Source organism: Ambystoma mexicanum, chromosome 12, assembly GCF_040938575.1.
Source record: "Ambystoma mexicanum isolate Mex_15411 chromosome 12, UKY_AmexF1_1, whole genome shotgun sequence".
NCBI lineage: Eukaryota > Metazoa > Chordata > Amphibia > Caudata > Ambystomatidae > Ambystoma > Ambystoma mexicanum.
Window position 1 is genome coordinate 998,145,061 of NC_090936.1, and position 17,270 is coordinate 998,162,330.

Genomic DNA, 17,270 nt, shown 5'->3' on the forward strand with positions numbered 1-17,270 from the left:
CCAGGTAATCGATGTGCCAACAAAGAGATAAAGAAAGGAAATGGTAAAGAACAAGAACTATCTAAGCACAATACAAAACTAAGTAAAGTACAGGGAGAATCCAGTTAAAAGTGAACTGCTAATAATGCAGAAGCCAGCACAGGAAATTGATCCAAAAACTTGCAAGCATATACCAAATAACTGCCAATGTGCCATCACAACAATGCATTCTTGAACAGATCCACCCAATGGTGGCTACCTAGATCATTTTACACTCCTTTCCCTCACTCCCCTTCTTCAGTAAACCGCCAAATTCCAGAGTTGGAGCAAGCCTGAGGACTGGGATGTGCAGGTTCCTTGCAGCAAATCTGCATCTCTATCCATGCTGGTGCCTCATGCTGTGTGTAACAGGAGGGGAGGAGCTTCATGGAGCATGCACAGAAAATGGTAACCAAGAACAGAACAATGAATATCCCAGTGACCAGATTGCAGACTTCCAAGCATCCACTCTGACCTAACACTTCTGTCCAGCATAAGGGTCAACTGGACAAGATAGATACGTTGGAGTGGCACCTTTACGGACCCCATTCTATGAGACTTTGGGAAAGCGGAATGTCGAAGGACTCTGAATACAGATTGCAATGCAATTATATATACGCAGTGTGCAAAGTGGAGTTAAGGAGATGGTGCAAAGCTACACCAATCTATGTTTGTAGGCACAAACACTCCTGCCAGACATCGCTTCCTGAATTTCCAGCTTCAATTGCATTTATTTTTAAGTGCACTTTAATGGCAAAGAACAAGCTGTGACCGCAGGTATGGTGAAAGGAAGCAACAAATCTGCCGAGTAGTGAATCCTCATGAAGCCATTACAGATATCCTATATTGACATGGCAAATACTAAAAGCAATTTAGTAGGTCTAAAGGCTCAAATCAAAGGCTGCTTTGCATTCTGGAGAAGTGGTTTTAGAAAAACACCACATAAAAGAACTAGGTTCGAAAATATGAATCAGAACTTTTAAGAGAGAAGGTAAAAAAAGGGCTTTAAACAAGCAAAAGGGTTTGGGGTTAGATTTCCTTTGCAGTGTTAAGGAACAATGAGAGAGCGAATAGACATGCATTATTTCTGGATTACACCATTCTCTAATGGAGAAAAGGCGAATTTTAAATTATGCTTTTGCACTTGCGCTCAGGCAAAGCACACATCACTTTCAAAAGATCTTCTACATCAGAATTGCAAAAATAAGGAAACCACTGTCTTCCAAAGCTCCCAGCTTTGGACTTGGGAAAAGAAATCGTCCTGCTGCCCAACTGGAGAGCGATGTTGGTCAGGTGGAAGCTTGGAGTCTGAAATCTTACATCATGAACAGTACATACCCTCTGACTGCAGGCCTAAATATTCTGAGCAATACCCGCAGAGAGACAGACAGACAGACAGAAGGATGACAAGAGAAAGAAACAGTAAATGGTTGTAAAAATGACCAAAATAATCAGCATTGCATTCAACACTACGATATCTATTACAAAGCAAACTGGGACTAGTCAACATGGTCGAAAGCACGATGAGTTCATATCTGCATTTCATGCCCCCATACGTTTGACGTTAGGTCACCCAGTAAGACACTAGACTGTAGGCAGGCATCTCCCCCATTTCACAACCTTTTGGAAGAAGAACTGGAAGCTGCATTGGAGCCTTCGGGACCTTTTCACTGCAGCTCGCTGCCAGACTGTTCCGGCATGCCTAAGCCCTTGGCCACACGTAGATAATTAAATATGTAATAATATTTCCCAGCATGATGAAGCCATTGTACACCTGCAGGGGATTTCGATGTAGCCAATGGCAAGTACAGTTCAATCAGCAAGTGCACAGCTCCGATACTCAACAAGATATTCTCTATAGATGTCATTTCGGGGTAGGTAGAGGCATAGCAGCCGCAACCCCTGGCATTCCTTTTTCCCCCAGCAGTAACCTTGTAACCCCTTGCTTTAAAGGATCCTCTTCTCATGTGGTAGGTCAAAAGTGATGGAGAGCTCAGTCAGTTATGTTCTTGTAGCTCAATGTGTTCACTTTGCAGACTGTTATAGGTTTAATTTCCAAGAGCCAACTCAGATTTACATCCTTACAAAGTTGATAAATTGTATACTATTATTTGGATATCATTACTATCAGTTAATTGAAGTGTTATAAAATGAAAATATTAAGTTAGCAAGCACTGTACAGAAAGAGAGTAAATCCTATTTCTTTTACCCAACACATGTAACAATTCCTTTCTTCATTTTAAGTTCGATTTAGAATGTGTCTGGTGCTTTGCAAACCAGCCTTATTAAACCCAAGCAACTGATTCTGTGCATGAAAGAAAGCAATCCAACAATATGTATGTTGATATTAAACTACTGAAGATGTGCTTTACTTGGTAAAGTGGAGACACTGAAATAAGGAGAGCTTTTCTCAAATCAGGTCTTCTCTACTTGACCATATGGTCTCATCTTCGACGCATCAATTTTCTTTATAGCATCCTATTTTTCCTTAAAGCGATCCAGTTCAGTTTTGCAACCAACACACTGCATCATTTACCCTTTAATGTGCCCTCAACAAATCCTAACTCCACCCCCTCAACCGCCAACCTCCACATCTCCTTTCTGGACCCATTTACCATCCTTCAACACAGGGCCATATGTCTTAAATCTGGCAGTGCTGGTCGGGCATGGATGACTGTGGCACATGGCTATGACTGAGTGTTTGAACCTACACTTGAAATTTGATGGTGTTGAAGCGTGTTTCTTTTCAATAAATAAACAAACATAGGGGGAAATTAGGGCTGGGGGTTGCTGTTGCAGAAGGGATTGGGGATTGCCCCATAGGTACTGCTGCAATAACATGCCTACCCCCTATATGACGTCATGCCATTTATAGTCCCTGGTTTGTTTCCTTTTTAGCGGACTTATTAGGTTTTCCTCTTTGGCTAAAGCCAATGCTGGTTAAAAGATGCCCATAGACTACTGACTATAGGATGCCTACCCCCCCTTCCTCCCCCCCTGCGGTTACTGGAACAAGGCCACAGGCCTGAGCCAATTGGAACTGACCAGTCTTAACTGGAATTTTAAAAAAGGACAGTTGTAATTACATAGACATCGTCACAGGGTGGAGGACCTATGCCTGTAGGCTGATGAAATAGGACCAGAAGAACTTAGAGGGATCCTCACCCTCCGTCAATCTGTAAATGCCACTTCAGTTCATTTACACAGTAGGACTTTCATCTATGAATGGGTCCATTGTTTAGCGGGAGGCAGGATAACATGCAGGGCTTCCTAGTGCGAGGTTTTCTTGAACTTTGATTTCAGATGACCATAGATCTATAAATGTAACGGGCCTGGAAGACGGGCAGGTTAAAGGGGTTTCTTATGGGCAGGATGCTGTGTTTCTTGACTTGCAAAATAAATACATAGCCACTGTTTGCCAACAACCTAAATTTAAGTGTGAGCCTGTTTTTTCTCAGACAATGGAAATACCTTGAAATGTGAGGCTTTACCTCACATATGATGATTATACCTGGTATTTCAGACTTTACCTGGCATAAAACAGCAATACCTGGGCAATTGATGCTGCAGTTAGCTTGTGGGAGCAGCACTTGGGCTACTGAAACGTCGCCTGTCAACAGATTACTATAAATAGTATATAAGGATTTGCTGGCATAACATTACACTATTTGGGTATATAGCTGGAAATTCTCATATTATAGCAGTGCCTGGAATGTGAGGCTGCATTAAGAATACAATTATGCATGACTCGTGAAGTTTCAACTGGTTTGAGATGGGTGTAACTGTCATAAGAAGCTGTACTGACATTATAAACAACTGCTACTGGCTTGTGATAGTTCTGCTGGGTGTGCTCCTGCAATATCATGCAGCCCCCCTGGCATATTGAGGCAGCATCATAGTTCATCAAGTTGGGCATTAAAATATATTTTTGTACTTTTAGATTATATATTAATCTTACACTTCATATAGGTGTTAATAATTAACATGTGTGATGTCACTAGTGCCTACAATGATATGATATCACCTCCTGCGATGGCATCAGGTGTGAAGGTCATGTGATGCAACTTCCTGTGACGTCATCAGGCATGCAAGTTCGAATCCACTACCACTGGGATTTTGGTGAATTGATGTCCATTACCCTTTCTTGGTCAGCTCTATTGTTAGGCGAAATATTGTCAGACGAGTATCCCTCGTTTACTGACCTTTGCTCGTTCTTCAACCATTCTTCTTGACTGCTCTCATGTGCCTTATCACCGGTACAGTTGTTGACCCCGGTGCTTATTACTCTTGTACTGGACCACCCTCAACATCTTACTTTGGAAAAGGGCCACCGATGGGCATGGTGGGAAGGGGCAGGGAGTTGAGTGGGTGTGGGGGGGGGGGATTATCAATGCAGGATGTTCTTAGGTTTGCAAGATATAACAACTTTGTATCAGCTACCAGCTTTTCATTCATACATGCATTTCAATTCCTCATTTCTAGCTCACAGTAAAGAGGGTTTGTCTTTCTCATCATGGCTTGGGGTTTGGAGTTCTGATTTATTTTGCCATACCTTTCCTTCCATTGTTCCGCCGCTATAATCTTCTGTCTTGACTGGAAGGCTATTTATTTTATCTATTGTGCATTTGTAAGGCGCTTATACAGCAAGTAAATTGTGTTTCAAAGTGCCCACAGGACAACAGGGAGGGAACATGAGAATGAAAGTCAAATATAACAATGAAAGCTAGAGGGGGACCTACTAGGCTTTGTGAGCATTCAGAAAGTGCAAGTGCAGTGAGAGAGAAGAGGTTGGTGGGGATAAGTGCAAGGTGTACCAGGAGGGAAGTGCTGGGAGTGAGCAGCTGTAGTGCCTAGATCAGTGGTCAGCTGCCGATAAATAAGAGCAAGCCTGAGGTCGCATAGGCCGGTGGCTGCCGAGGCAATTGCTAGGAGCAGGAGGGGCTGAAGGCAATTGGGCGTGGGAGGCCAGGGCCGAAGAGGACACATAAGGGCCCAGGCCACCAATCTCCAACTGTGGGGTTTAGCAGAGGAGGGATGAAGGGAAGGAGGAGATGGAAAGGAAAGTCTTGTGGAGCATCCGGAATTTGAGGAAATCAGTTCAAGACTAAGAGGGAGGGGCAGGCTATTGCATAGGAGGGAGCCTCTAGAGGAAAGAGATCGGCCACCAGCTTGCTGTTTAGCGAAGCGGTTGAAACAGAGAGAGTTGGTGCCTGAGGAACGTAAAGATCTGGAGGGAGAGTATTTAGTGAGAGCAAGTTGAAGAAAAAGTGGTCCCCGGCCCCAGACAGCCTTCTGGATGATGCAGAGGGATTTGAATTTGGTCCTTGCAGCAACCGGGAGCCGCTGGAGAGATGCAGTCGCTGGGCTTGAGGCCAAGGATAAGTCTTGCAGCCCTATTCTGGATTAGCTGGAGGGGCCGTAGAGAGGAAGAGGGTACATTAAGGTAGAGGCTATTGCAGTAGTCTAGGCTAGAGTGGAACAGAGCTCTAGAAACATTCAGCCTCTGGGGGAAACTGAGGAAAGGAAGAATTCCTTTGAAGAGGTAGAGTTGAAAGTGGGCCTCCTTGGCAAGGTCCAGAATGTGAGATAGAAAGGAAAGAGGAGTCGAAGATGACTCCCAGGTTTCTGGCCTCAGAGGAAGGACAAGGGAGAGAGCCCATGGAAGATGGCCAGAGTGAGGGTAAGAAAGAGGGAGCAGGAGAACAGATCATTGGAAGTGCGCCAGGACTGGATGGCAGATAGGTAGTTGGGAATGATGGACGAGGTAAGGAGAGAGTCAGAGGGAAGTTTGAAAAAGAGTTGATTGTCACCTGCGCACTGGAAGTCAGTCGAGAAGGTAGAGATGAGGTTTGCAAGTGGGCAAGATAGGTGTTTATGAGCCAAGGAGAGAGGTTGGAGCCGAGGGGGCGGCACAGGTAGAGATAGAGGGGGAGGAGAAAGAGCCCTCAATAACTTGGGACAGACGGTCATTGAGGAGGGAGGTCAGCCAGTCCTGTCCCCGCTCCAAGATACCTAGGGTGTCATGCAGCCGTTTCATGAGGATGGAATGGTTGACTGTATCAAATGCAGAGAAGAGATCAAGTAGAAAGAGAACATATGGAGAGTTGGAGTCGAGAGATGTGAGCAGTTCCTCAAGGATGTTCAGAAAAGCAGTTTCTGTGCCTCTGGATGTTTAGAATCTAGATTGATGGTCGTGGAGGCAATCAACAAGTGCAATGTGCTGGGTCAGTTGGATGAAGACCAGCTTCTCCAATAGTTTCCCAAGTAAGGGGGTATTAGACTATGGGGCGGTAGTTGGCTGGGCAAGAGGGGTCTGCAAAAGGTTTTTTCAGGAGTGGGGACACAAGGGAGTGCTTGGGTGAGGAGGGGAAAGATCCAGTAGCAAAAGAGTGGTTGCAGAAATAAGCAAGTGCAGGTGCAAGAGAGCCAATGTTTTTCTTAATGGTTCCGGAAGAGCAGGGGGAATCCTGTTTGGAGGAGACTTTCGTGGAGCGGACAACTCTGGTGACCTCATCAGGTGTGATAGGAGAAAAGGAGGAGAGAAAGGCAGAGGGAGGATGGGAGGCCATAGACGACATGGAGGCGGGGAGAGAGGGGAGCGGGAGGCAAGGGTGCTCAAAATGTCCTGAGTTTTTGCAGTGAAGTTTGTGGCCAATGCGTTGCAGAGGGCCTGCGAGGGAAGAGGCGAGACGAACAATGCAGAAAGGTTGGCTAGTTTCCCTGCAGATTTGAAAGAGTACAGCCATGTTGCTTGATGCACCAGAGACACAAGCCTATATGTGGGCCCTTTTCCTGGTGCGGATGGAGTGTGTGTACTCTTTGGAGCAAGCAACAGGCCAGTTTGTTAGAGAGTGAGCCTGAGGTCTGCCACTTCCGTTCCGCAGCTCTGCACTTGTGTTTCAAGGCTGCAAGTTCGGAGTCGTACCAGGTGCTAAACTTGGAGGCATGATTCAGGTGGATCCTCATGACTGGGGCAATAATGACAACAGTGTTGGTAATGGCAAGATGAAGGTTGCTGAGAGCAGAGTCAGAAGTAGTGTCTGTAGTGGGGAGAGCGGGTGGGATAAAAGTAGGTGCGAAGGCAGCAACTGACACTCATTTTCTGTGCCGTATATTTGTGAACGAGGTTGGCAGGGCTGGGGAGGTGCTGTCAGAGGGCCGACAGGACCCAGGTGGGAAGAGAGGAAGGAGTGGTCTGACCAGGAGAGTGGGGTGATCAGACGGGAGGAGAGTCGAAGATCAGTGTGGATGAAGGCGTCAAGAGTGTGTACAGCCATGTGTGTGGGACCAGAATGGAGAGGGAGAGCAGGGAGCAGTCATGGAAGTGGGTGGATGTCATGATTGAAGAGTGAACAGGTGTGGGGAGGAAGTTAATGAGGGACGGCAGGCACCGGTTAAAGAGGGGGCATTGGGTTGAGGACCCTGAACCAAGATGGTGCCAGTGTCATAAGACATTAATGATACACCTGGATGATGCAAAGCCTGCCAAGAGGACTTTCCATTTAGTTCCACCATTTATGGATGTACATGTGAGAGGAGAGAGAGTAGAGATGAGGAATCCATAGATCGGGAGATGGAACACAAAAGGTCAGATCAGTGAAGATCTGTCTGAAAGATGCGCCGACATAGTGGTCAGGATGTCTTTTTAAGTTTGTCTTCTACACTTTGTGAGAGAGGGAGGATAGGATATAGTTAGCTCTTACAGAAGACAGGGGAGATGGAGAGTGCCTTAGGTGCGGCAGAGGATAGTTGGAAGAAGAGAAGAGGGACAGCATAGCACAGTCCGAGCACAAGCCTACCAGGCAGCCTAGTTCCCAAGGTGAACAGGTGTACTGGGAGTACTTTAGAGCCGCAGACGAGTACAGAGATGTTAGACACACAGCATACTTAGATTGCACAAAAAGACAGAAAATGCAATGCAAAATGGGGTGCAACGATATTTAAAAAACACACACTAGGCTTTAAGATTGCAAAACTAGATACAATCTGGTGAAGGAGGAATAGGAGAGATTAAGTAGGTCAAGGAGGCAGAATGGTGTAGGCTCACCAAGGTTCAACAGTTAGGGTTAGTGGAAACAATGTCCAGCCATCACTTACAGTTATTATGCAGGGTGAGTAGAGTTGCAGAGGCCCAAAGTTCGTGGGATAACAGGCTGGCTGCCTGGGAACTGTTCCATGGTGTGTTACTTGGGTGAAGGAAGAGGGGGCCCTTGGGCCCTCTCAGCCCGGACAGGTTCAGACAGGGGCCTTAGTAGCGGCCGGCGGTCGCCTACTGGCTTCTTCATTGAGCCAAGTATAGGGCGCTTAAGCCAATCAGAGCAGCGTCAGGCTGCACTTCAAAAGAAAGAGCCCTCTGATGCGATAAAGTGGAGTGGCCATTTTAGAATTAACACATTTCATAAGTAACCATGGGAAAAACGGTGCAGCAAGATAAAGTGGTGATCACACGCCTAGATCTTGTTGATTGCAGGTAATGTGATTTTCATTCCTGCAGCACTTTGTATTGTGCTATGCTTATCCCTCGATCCTGTCATGATTCCTGCCCCTCATGTCCCCAGCCCTCCAAGATGTCAGGCTGGAGCCAGGCCATGATCACCTACATGGCCCTCAAGGGCCTCTCCATCCCTCCAAAGACCCACTTGGAGTCAGACCTGGCGCCTGTGGCACCAGACTCACTCACTCCCATAGGATAACATTGGGGATTGGACTTGTAGTGCATTGATGGGGACAAGATGGATGCCCACACTTTTTTCGGTTCCCAGAACTGCATGTGCAGTCTAGTCTTTTGGGTGTGGTTCAGCCCAGAGACACCTGGCATACCCAGAGACTATTTAAGCCACGCCCAGGCTGAGAAACATGCTTTGTGTTTTCTGCACCTGCAGCGTGACACTCACCGTGTTCGGATCGGTCTCCATCTTTCTTCTGCGCTCAACTCCTGCAAGAACAAGAACACCGTTGGGAACAGCCTTACCTTGCGGCGCTTCTGCCCATCATTCTGTTGGGGAGAATTCTCTTATAAGGCTAATTTCCCAAACCTAGTGAGTCCCACAGCAGCTTTGCTGGATTTTTGGGGTTTGTTTTTTTTCTCCTGCTTAGAGTGAGACTCGTTACGCTCACCTGGCTCCCACAGGGGTGTCGGTCGGACCCGGACTGCTGCGGCCTCCACCCACGTGATGCGTAGTGTAGCGATGACTGACTGGATCTGCCCTCCTAATCTTGTCTGCTTGGCCCGTAGAAATATTCTCCTACAAGTGGAGAGATGGATTTAGCCACTTGTGGATTCAAGTGATAGCACCCACACTGTCCTCCCCACTAATCACCTCTGAAGCGCCCTCTCAGCAATCTCACATTATATTTTTGAAGGATGAGCCCTCCATCCTGCGAAGCACGCAGGGGCACATTGATGACCAGTTACTTCACTGGCCTGAAGATATTGGAAGAGTTGTAGACGAATCCCGACTCCAAAAGATCCTGGCGAAGAGCCGTAAGTATATAGTTCGTAAGAGTTCAAAATGTCTGGAATTCACTCCTGTCCAATTCCTCTTTTATCTTGCATCTTTGACCCAATAAGAAGATTGACAGCTGAAAGCGCTCCGGTAAAAGTCTGTTACCCAACACTGTCTGGTAAATAATGGCAAGGGTTAAACTTGCTGCTTTCTCCTTATCTTACCGGTGCGGCATAAGAAGATGCGGCGTGCTGATGAATTATACCTCGGCGGTAAAATCAGGTGAGCATATGACGGCTAAAGAGATTGTCTCCGTCTGTTGTCTCTGCTCAGCTTGTTGTTTCTTGTCCCCCTTAGGTGCCGGGATTCGGCGATGTAAAGATGGAGACAGCGCCGGATCGAAGAGATGCTGCGTGGAACAGTGAGTTTGGCGCGGCGCTGCTGCTGACGATGCAACGCATTTAAAACAAAGTCTTTCCTCTGGTTTAAGATGCGATGAATCCGGAATCAGGTAAGAAATCAGGTAATACTCTTGTTCTAACCTTTGCTTTTCTTCTTTTTTCTAGGTGCTCCAGGTTCGAGGCGGGCGTGGCAGAAGGCTGGATGCTGCTGCTGGCACGGTGAGCGTTACGCTGCTGGATGCAGAATAACGCGAAGCGTGTGCTGCTCTTCGGGCGCGGTTTAAATAGCCTCCAAAGTAGTCCCAGGTAGTTATTCCTCCCCGACCACACCTGAGTAACAAAATAGTCCCTAAGGTAAAGTAGTCCCTTCCAGGCCTCACATGGGCTTGGATCTTCTTGCAGCATGGTCTGCATCAGGTAAGTGTGCACCTATGCGCCTGGCGCCTATGGCGCCAGGACTGCTGTCCCATATGAGCCTGGCAAACCCAGACAGCCCCTAGCAGGGGTTGCTGGGTTTTCTCAAGGCGACATGATGGGGCTGATGGACATGGTCTGGATGCCCGGGGGTATGCATCATGACAGACTCTTTTACTCCCACTCTTAGGCATGATTTGAGCTATGTCTTTGACTTGTTATGTGCTTATGGGCTATGGGCTTTCTTTTTACTCCATAGGGTATCCTCTGTTTTTCTGTAGGTGTGGTACACAGCACCCTCAGTGCAGTACCACAGGGGTGTCACAGTGACCCCCAAACATAGACTCCATACCCTGGGACTGACTACTGTCTCCCAGGGCATGTAAAATCACCATTGGCTTTACTAGTCCAAAATTATGAACAGAACCAGTACAAACCATCATATTGTGGAAGTACTGGTAAGGGGTAATTCAATTTCCCCGGGGTCTGTTTTCAAGGGGGCACTGTCCAGTCCCCCCTTGTCGAGTTTCTGGCTGGTGGCAGTGGTTACCACGAGAAATATTCCACCGGAATATTCTCTATGGGATTTTCCCATTGATTTTAAATGCACCATTTTTTGGTGCAATGTCAAAGATACCGCTGGTTTATTTATTTAATATTAAATCCCCAGTTGGGTCTTTTTGCCAGAACTCTTTTCTAAAATGCTGTTTGTGTCCGTCTTTGTAACTCTGACCAAGGTCGAGCCCTTTCTTCCACTATTTTGGCCGGCTTCTCCACAGAAGCCCTCCAAATGGTGCCACTCTGTCTGGGTTCCACAGGAAGGGTAGAGGGGGGAATTGGCACCCTGGACTGTGTTGCCTTAGCAACCCAAGTCGCACTCTACTCTGATTGGCCCAGTGGTGAGCTGCCCGGCTCACCACTTAGCATGTGTGATTGACAGCTAGGCTGATGAATGGGGTGTTTTCTGTATAAAAGCAGGGCCTTTGGGACTAGAACTTCAGAAGTCGCCACAGGACCCAAGAATCCGAAGAGGGAAGAAGCTGAGCCACCTGCAACCGACACCACCGGTGAAGCCCTGCTGCAACGAACTCGCCACTTTTCCGACAAGAGAAGATCTTCTGCTGGAGAGTCTTCTCCCTTTCAGCTGGTAGGACCAACCAGTTCGCCCTTTTTTGCTTCCAAAGTAGTAACTTGGTCGAATCGCCCGTGCCAAGCACCCCAGCGGCCAGATAGCCAAGCTCACCACTTTTGCCCACGAAAAAAAGGACCGCACCTTTTAATCGGGAACTCCACGGCTGGCTTCATCCCTGTGCAGTGCAACGACTCCACGTTTCCTCCTCGACGAGATCTTCTCTTCCCCTGGTCGGAACCACTGCCCCGCTGGAGCTTCCTTTCTCTTTAAGGTACTGTGTCCTGCCTGGCCTCCCTGTCTACAGATTGCTAAAGATGACCCTTAAATCCTTGGCTTCTAAACTAGGTTGGCTCCAGGTCTTCTAACTATATCTTTTGACTCACCCCAACCTCTTTTGAACACTCTGCAAAGACTTTCAGTTCACTTTAAACCGTGTGATCCTGGGCACATTTCGCTTGGCTCCATTTAAAGTGGGCCTGGCCTATGAACTTTGGCTCTACAGTTTAACCTGCCTTTCCCCCCTTGCTCTAAACTCTTAAAAGTGTTGGGAACTGTTTTATTTTATGCTCTGCCTTTTCACTCCCTTTTTAACCTAAACTATTGGAGTGCCATCTAGGTTAAGCGCTCACTTCTGTCTTACCAAATAGTTGTGCTTTAACCCTGACTTGTCTGATAGTCATCAAGGGAGGTGTGTATACTTACCTGACTGTGTTGTAGATTACTTTTCATTGAGAGTGCTAGTGTATTGCCTAAAGTGTGTTTTCAATAAATAAGTATATACTTTTTATACAAAGCTCTGGTCAGTGTTTGTTTGCTTTACTGTGTTTTGACCCTATTGTGTATACTCTGCATACTGCCCTACTCTTCTTGAGAGAAGTCTGACTGCTCAGCCACAGCTACCAGGTAAATCTGGGTGGTGCAGACTGCTACCAATTGGGTTTACTGCTGCTCCTGTAGTCTTAATCTTTTTGCAGTGTTCCCCCAGGGAACTGCACAGGATTCTGCCTAACACATTCATTGCTCCTTCTGTTCTGCGGGCCTCTTCGGCGGTGTCATTGCCATCCCGGCACACCGCTTCCTAAGGAAAAGGGAAAAGAACAGAAAAAAGGCATTAGTAACCATAGCAAGGAAACCATCCCGTTCGTCCCCTTCGGGAATATGTTCAGCCGCTAATGCAACACAGTTCCACAGAGTGTGTGTGAAACGAGACAAGGCACAAATGGAGTTGGCCGCCTGAAGCGCCATACCACCAGAAGAAAACACTTTCTTCGCCCAGCCATCAAAATGTTTGTCGTCCCTATCAGGAGGGATGGTAGGGAACCATCCCGTTCGTCCCCTTCGGGAATATGTTCAGCCGCTAATGCAACACAGTTCCACAGAGTGTGTGTGAAACGAGACAAGGCACAAATGGAGTTGGCCGCCTGAAGCGCCATACCACCAGAAGAAAACACTTTCTTCGCCCAGCCATCAAAATGTTTGTCGTCCCTATCAGGAGGGATGGTAGGGTACGACGCCTGCTTTGCCGGGGCCGTGGCCGCCTGCACCACCAAACTTTCCGGAGTGGGGTGCCTGGTCAAGTAGCAAGGGGTCGCTACTGGCAGGACGGTATTTTCGCGACAAGGATCTGCCCACCGCCGGGAGACTATCCGGAGCAGTCCAAGCCGCCGCCACCCTTCTCTGTAAAGCCATATGGAACGGCAGTACCGGATCAGTTGGGGGACCAACATCAAGGATGTCCGTCAGATCATCCTGCACAAACTCCCCTGGGGGAGCAGACCATCCCAAGTACTCAGAAACCCTAGCCATAAGGTGCCGGTACGAGGAATCGGCATGAGAGCCAGGCTCAGGCCTACAAAACTCCACCTCCGGAGAGGTGTCCAGTCCACTGGCATCATGCAGTGACTGTCTCAAATCGTCAAACTGACTATGGCCCGAGACAATTTCATCCGGAACCTGACTAGGAACCAGGCCATCAGAATCCTCATCCGCCTCTGAAATATAGTCCAGGTGGCGAAAAGAAGGCACCCGAGAGTGCTTGCTCTTAACCAGAGCCTTCCTAGGGGGTTCTCCCGTGCCACGGGGTACCTCCGACACGAAAGGCGTCGATGGCGTCGAGCGAATCGGCGCCGGCGTCGAGAGAACCAGCATCGGCGCCGAGAGGATCGGCGTCGAGGAAATCGGCGTCGACGTCAGATGCAGCGCCTCCAGCATCGGCGGCGTCGACACAGCCCTCGAAGCCGGAGCCCCGAGCGTGTCCCTCGACGACCTGAGCGTCGACGGCTTCGACGACTTCCTCGGAGCCGGAGCCTCGAGAAAGCCTGTCGACGCCCTCTACGCCTCAGACGTCGATGTCTTCCTCGAAGACCTCACAGGTGCATGCGGTCTCGAACGCGTCGAGGACCGGGACCTGGAACGGGTACGTCGAGAACGAGTCTCCTTGTCCGAACGGGACCTCTCCCGTGACTCGTGCCGACCACTCTTGCGAGCGGTGTCTCTCGACCTCTCACGACCGACCCCACTCGGGGGCGCGGACGGCTTAGTACCCTGCGACTCAAGAATCGCCAGCATTTTCTTCCCGAAGGAAGCCCATTCCTGTGGCGTCGCACGGCTGGTGGGGTAAGCAACGTGCCGGGCAGAGTCCTCCGAAGAGGACCTGGAAGACGACCGGTGTCGGGGCTTCCGAGAATGCCTCGAAGAGGCCGAGGAGTGGCGAGACCGACTCCTAGAAGGAGACCCACGCGACTTCTGACGATGACGCGGAGAGTCACCCCTCGAATCATCCGTCGAAAGCCCAGCAGACTACGACTTCCTGGGCTTGGACACCCGACCTACCGACAACTTCTTCTTACGTTCGCGTAAGGCTTTGGACGTGAGCGACTGGCAGTCGATACAGTCATCCGTGTCGTGGGCCTCCCCGAGGCACCAGAGGCAAGCGTCGTGCGAGTCCATCACCGACATCTTGGACCCACACTCCCCGCACTTCTTGAAACCCGGACGCGGGGTCGAAGACGAAGTAGAAGACATCTTCACACGAAGGATTTTCACAAAACGAACAGGTTCGAAGAACCGAGAAGACCAGAACTCCAAAGAGTCAAGGCGTTAACCGAGATTCACAAAGCAACACGTTCGCGGAAAAAACGGAACGGAGGCTACGGGCGTCGTGCGTCCTATTTATCACATCGGATGACGTCGGACGTCGGAGGAGGCCCTCGACGACGGCGCATCGACGTCATCGACGCAGGACGCAGACGCCGAAAAAAGTTTCCGAAGCAGCACAGCTGTGGTGATTGCATGTCATAGATATGGAATACGTCGGAGGACCCAATCCCCTCGAAATATATATATTGGCAATCCTTACACTAAATAAAAAAAGAAGTGTGGGATAATATTCTTAAGAAGGAAGGAAGTGTTCACAAATAATACGTCAGGATGCGGTACTTGGCGTCTCCCTTCCCCACGTTTTCAGCACAGGATAAGGTAGGACTATGGAGCACAGCACAGTTCCGCTCTCTGCAATCAGGGCCTTTGGTGGTCAAGTCTCTTTTCTACTAAGTCTCTTTGCGCCCATGGGCCTGATGTATTCCAAATTATAAACAAAAAGTTCTTTTCTGCTTGCACGATGGGTGATAACTTTTACACCCATGGGTCGCCCTCTTCCGGGCTCGGACCCTTTTCAATTGATAACTACTCTCCGCTGGGTTCACTATAGCTTTCAACAAAATAATCTTTCTGTCATTCACAAGTCTTAATGCCTTTAAACAGTTCACTGTGGACATCCCTCGGCCAGGTTCGCTCGTCAACACACTGTATTTCGGGACTTTAGACTTTGCCCCTTTTATCAGCATCCCTCTTTCGGGTTCACTCTTGCCAATCTTGCCAATCGTGCCTTTCTCATTCAACTCTTCCGATGCAGGATTCACTTCCCTGAGCTTCACAATCTTCAGTCTAAGACCTTTGACTGTACAGAGGATTTTACAAGACCCCTGGATCATTACTTTGACCCCTTCTCAGCTTCCCAAGGCCGCCTGGTTATGGTAGTTTCAACAATCGGGTAATCGCCCAGAGTTTCCCCGAGTGAGCACCCATGTGGTGCCGGACTCCTCTGGTGCCAGTTTTCCACTTTTTTTTTATCAATCGCTCTTTGATTGGTTCACAGTTCAGTGGTACCTGGACCTACTCCAGTTCAATTAGCGGCTTGCTACTTTTCGTTCAACACAGTTCGGTTTCTTATCGACTGTCCCCTCGACTCAGCGGCTACGATGAATTGAGGAGGAGGGGGGCCGTGCGGCAGGACCAGAGTGTCACGTGAACCCACTAAGAGGAAGCAATGGGAATGGAGGAGAGTACCAGAGTTTGGCACTAAGAAGAGGGTCCCGAGCAACCCCAACCAAAGGAGAAGTGTAGATCCACTCCGCGGAGGGAGATTGAGCACGCTCCGGATTGGGGGCCCTCCAACTGCTGCCTCAAGCAGTAAGGGGACTGAGTACGAAGTGAATCTCAGCCAGGAGAGGGAAGCAATGGGAGTGGGGCGCTGTGGGGTAGGCGGCGGGAGAGAGGTTCTTGGGATTAGGCCTTAGTTATGGATCCTAGTAGATCTGCACAGTCTTCAAGACGGGGGCCATGGCCTTATCCGACCACCTGTCACTCACGATCACGTTACATAAGGAAAGGGAGGGGTCAGGGCTTTGGGATGGAAATTTCCAGAGCAATTGCTGAAGGCTCCCGTGATACGGGAGGAAATACGGGACAGCATGGGGGAGCTTATTAAACAAAACAGGTCCCCCGGAAATGCAAGAGCACATAGTGTGGGATACCATCAAGGCGACCTTAGGGTCCGAAATCATTGCAAAGAATGCCCTGCGGGAAAAGCAATTAGGTCACCTCCAGGCAGAGCTGGAGCGCAGCTACAAGGGGTGATGGCCAGAATGGTAACGGACAAGGGGGGCCCCTAGAAAGGAGTTTAGAGGCATCAGGGGACAGCTGGACCTACTCCAGACCAAACAAGCCAAACACAATCTCTACTGTATATGAGACAGCGCTATTACATTAGGCGAACAAAGCAGACCGCATGCTAGCAAGGCATGTCAGGAAAAAGGAAGCCTCAAGGGTAATCCTCCAAATCAAAACAGGGCAGGGGGTCCTTAGCTCCTCAACCAAAGATATTGTTCAGACCTTCACTGACTTTTACGCGACCTGTACTCCACCGATTACCTGACGGGGGGAAAAGTCAGGAAGTCTATCTTCGCAAGTGTCCGCTGGTGACAATTATACCAGGGGAGAGGGACATGTTGGAAGGGGAAAGAACGCAGGAGGAAGTATGTGCAGCAATTCCATCACTACCAGTAAAACAAAGCCCCAGGACCGAATGGCTTCCGGGCAAGTTTCTACAAGACATTCAAAGAACCACTAATTCCGATACTCACCTCCCTCTTCAACTCATTTGAAGCCGTGGGGCGCATAACCCAAACCATGGAGGAAGCAAAAGGTGGTAGTGTTCCCTAAACCTGATAAAGACAAAAAGCAATGTGGGTCCTACCGGCCGATAGCCCCGATTAACTTGGATGCAAAAATGTTCCTGAAAATATTAGCAACCAAGCTAGACAAGATCTTTCCCAAGTTGGTGCAGCCGGATCAATCAGGCTTTGTCAAAGGGAGGCAAACTTTTGATAACATTAGAAGGGTCTGCCATCTCAGAGAAGGTGAACAAGATAGGAACTCCTGCGATGGCGCTCGCCCTGGATGCCGAGTGGGCTTTCGACAGGGTTGAGTGGTCTTTTTTGTTTCTTGCAATGAAAGCCATGGGATTCGGCGCACAGTTTTTGGGGCTGGTCCAGGCAAATTATCACACGCCCACACTGA

The 17,270-nt window shown here is 48.7% G+C and overlaps 1 protein-coding gene across 7 annotated transcripts in view; it reads right to left on the reverse strand.

Annotated features, from left to right (window-relative positions):
- Positions 1-17,270, reverse strand: part of PPP6R2 (protein phosphatase 6 regulatory subunit 2) — a 2,012,581-nt gene that overhangs the window by 276,492 nt on the left and 1,718,819 nt on the right. For 6 of the 7 annotated variants that reach the window (XR_011281892.1, XM_069629515.1, XM_069629514.1 and 3 more), the window contains one exon: positions 1,357-1,380. The exons of the other annotated variant lie outside the window; for it this stretch is intronic. Coding sequence is in view for 5 of the 6 variants with exons in the window: in XM_069629515.1 (XP_069485616.1) it covers positions 1,357-1,380 (24 nt within the window). In the remaining variant the exon portion in view is untranslated. The remainder of the gene's footprint in view (positions 1-1,356; positions 1,381-17,270) is intronic. 7 annotated transcript variants of the gene reach the window in all.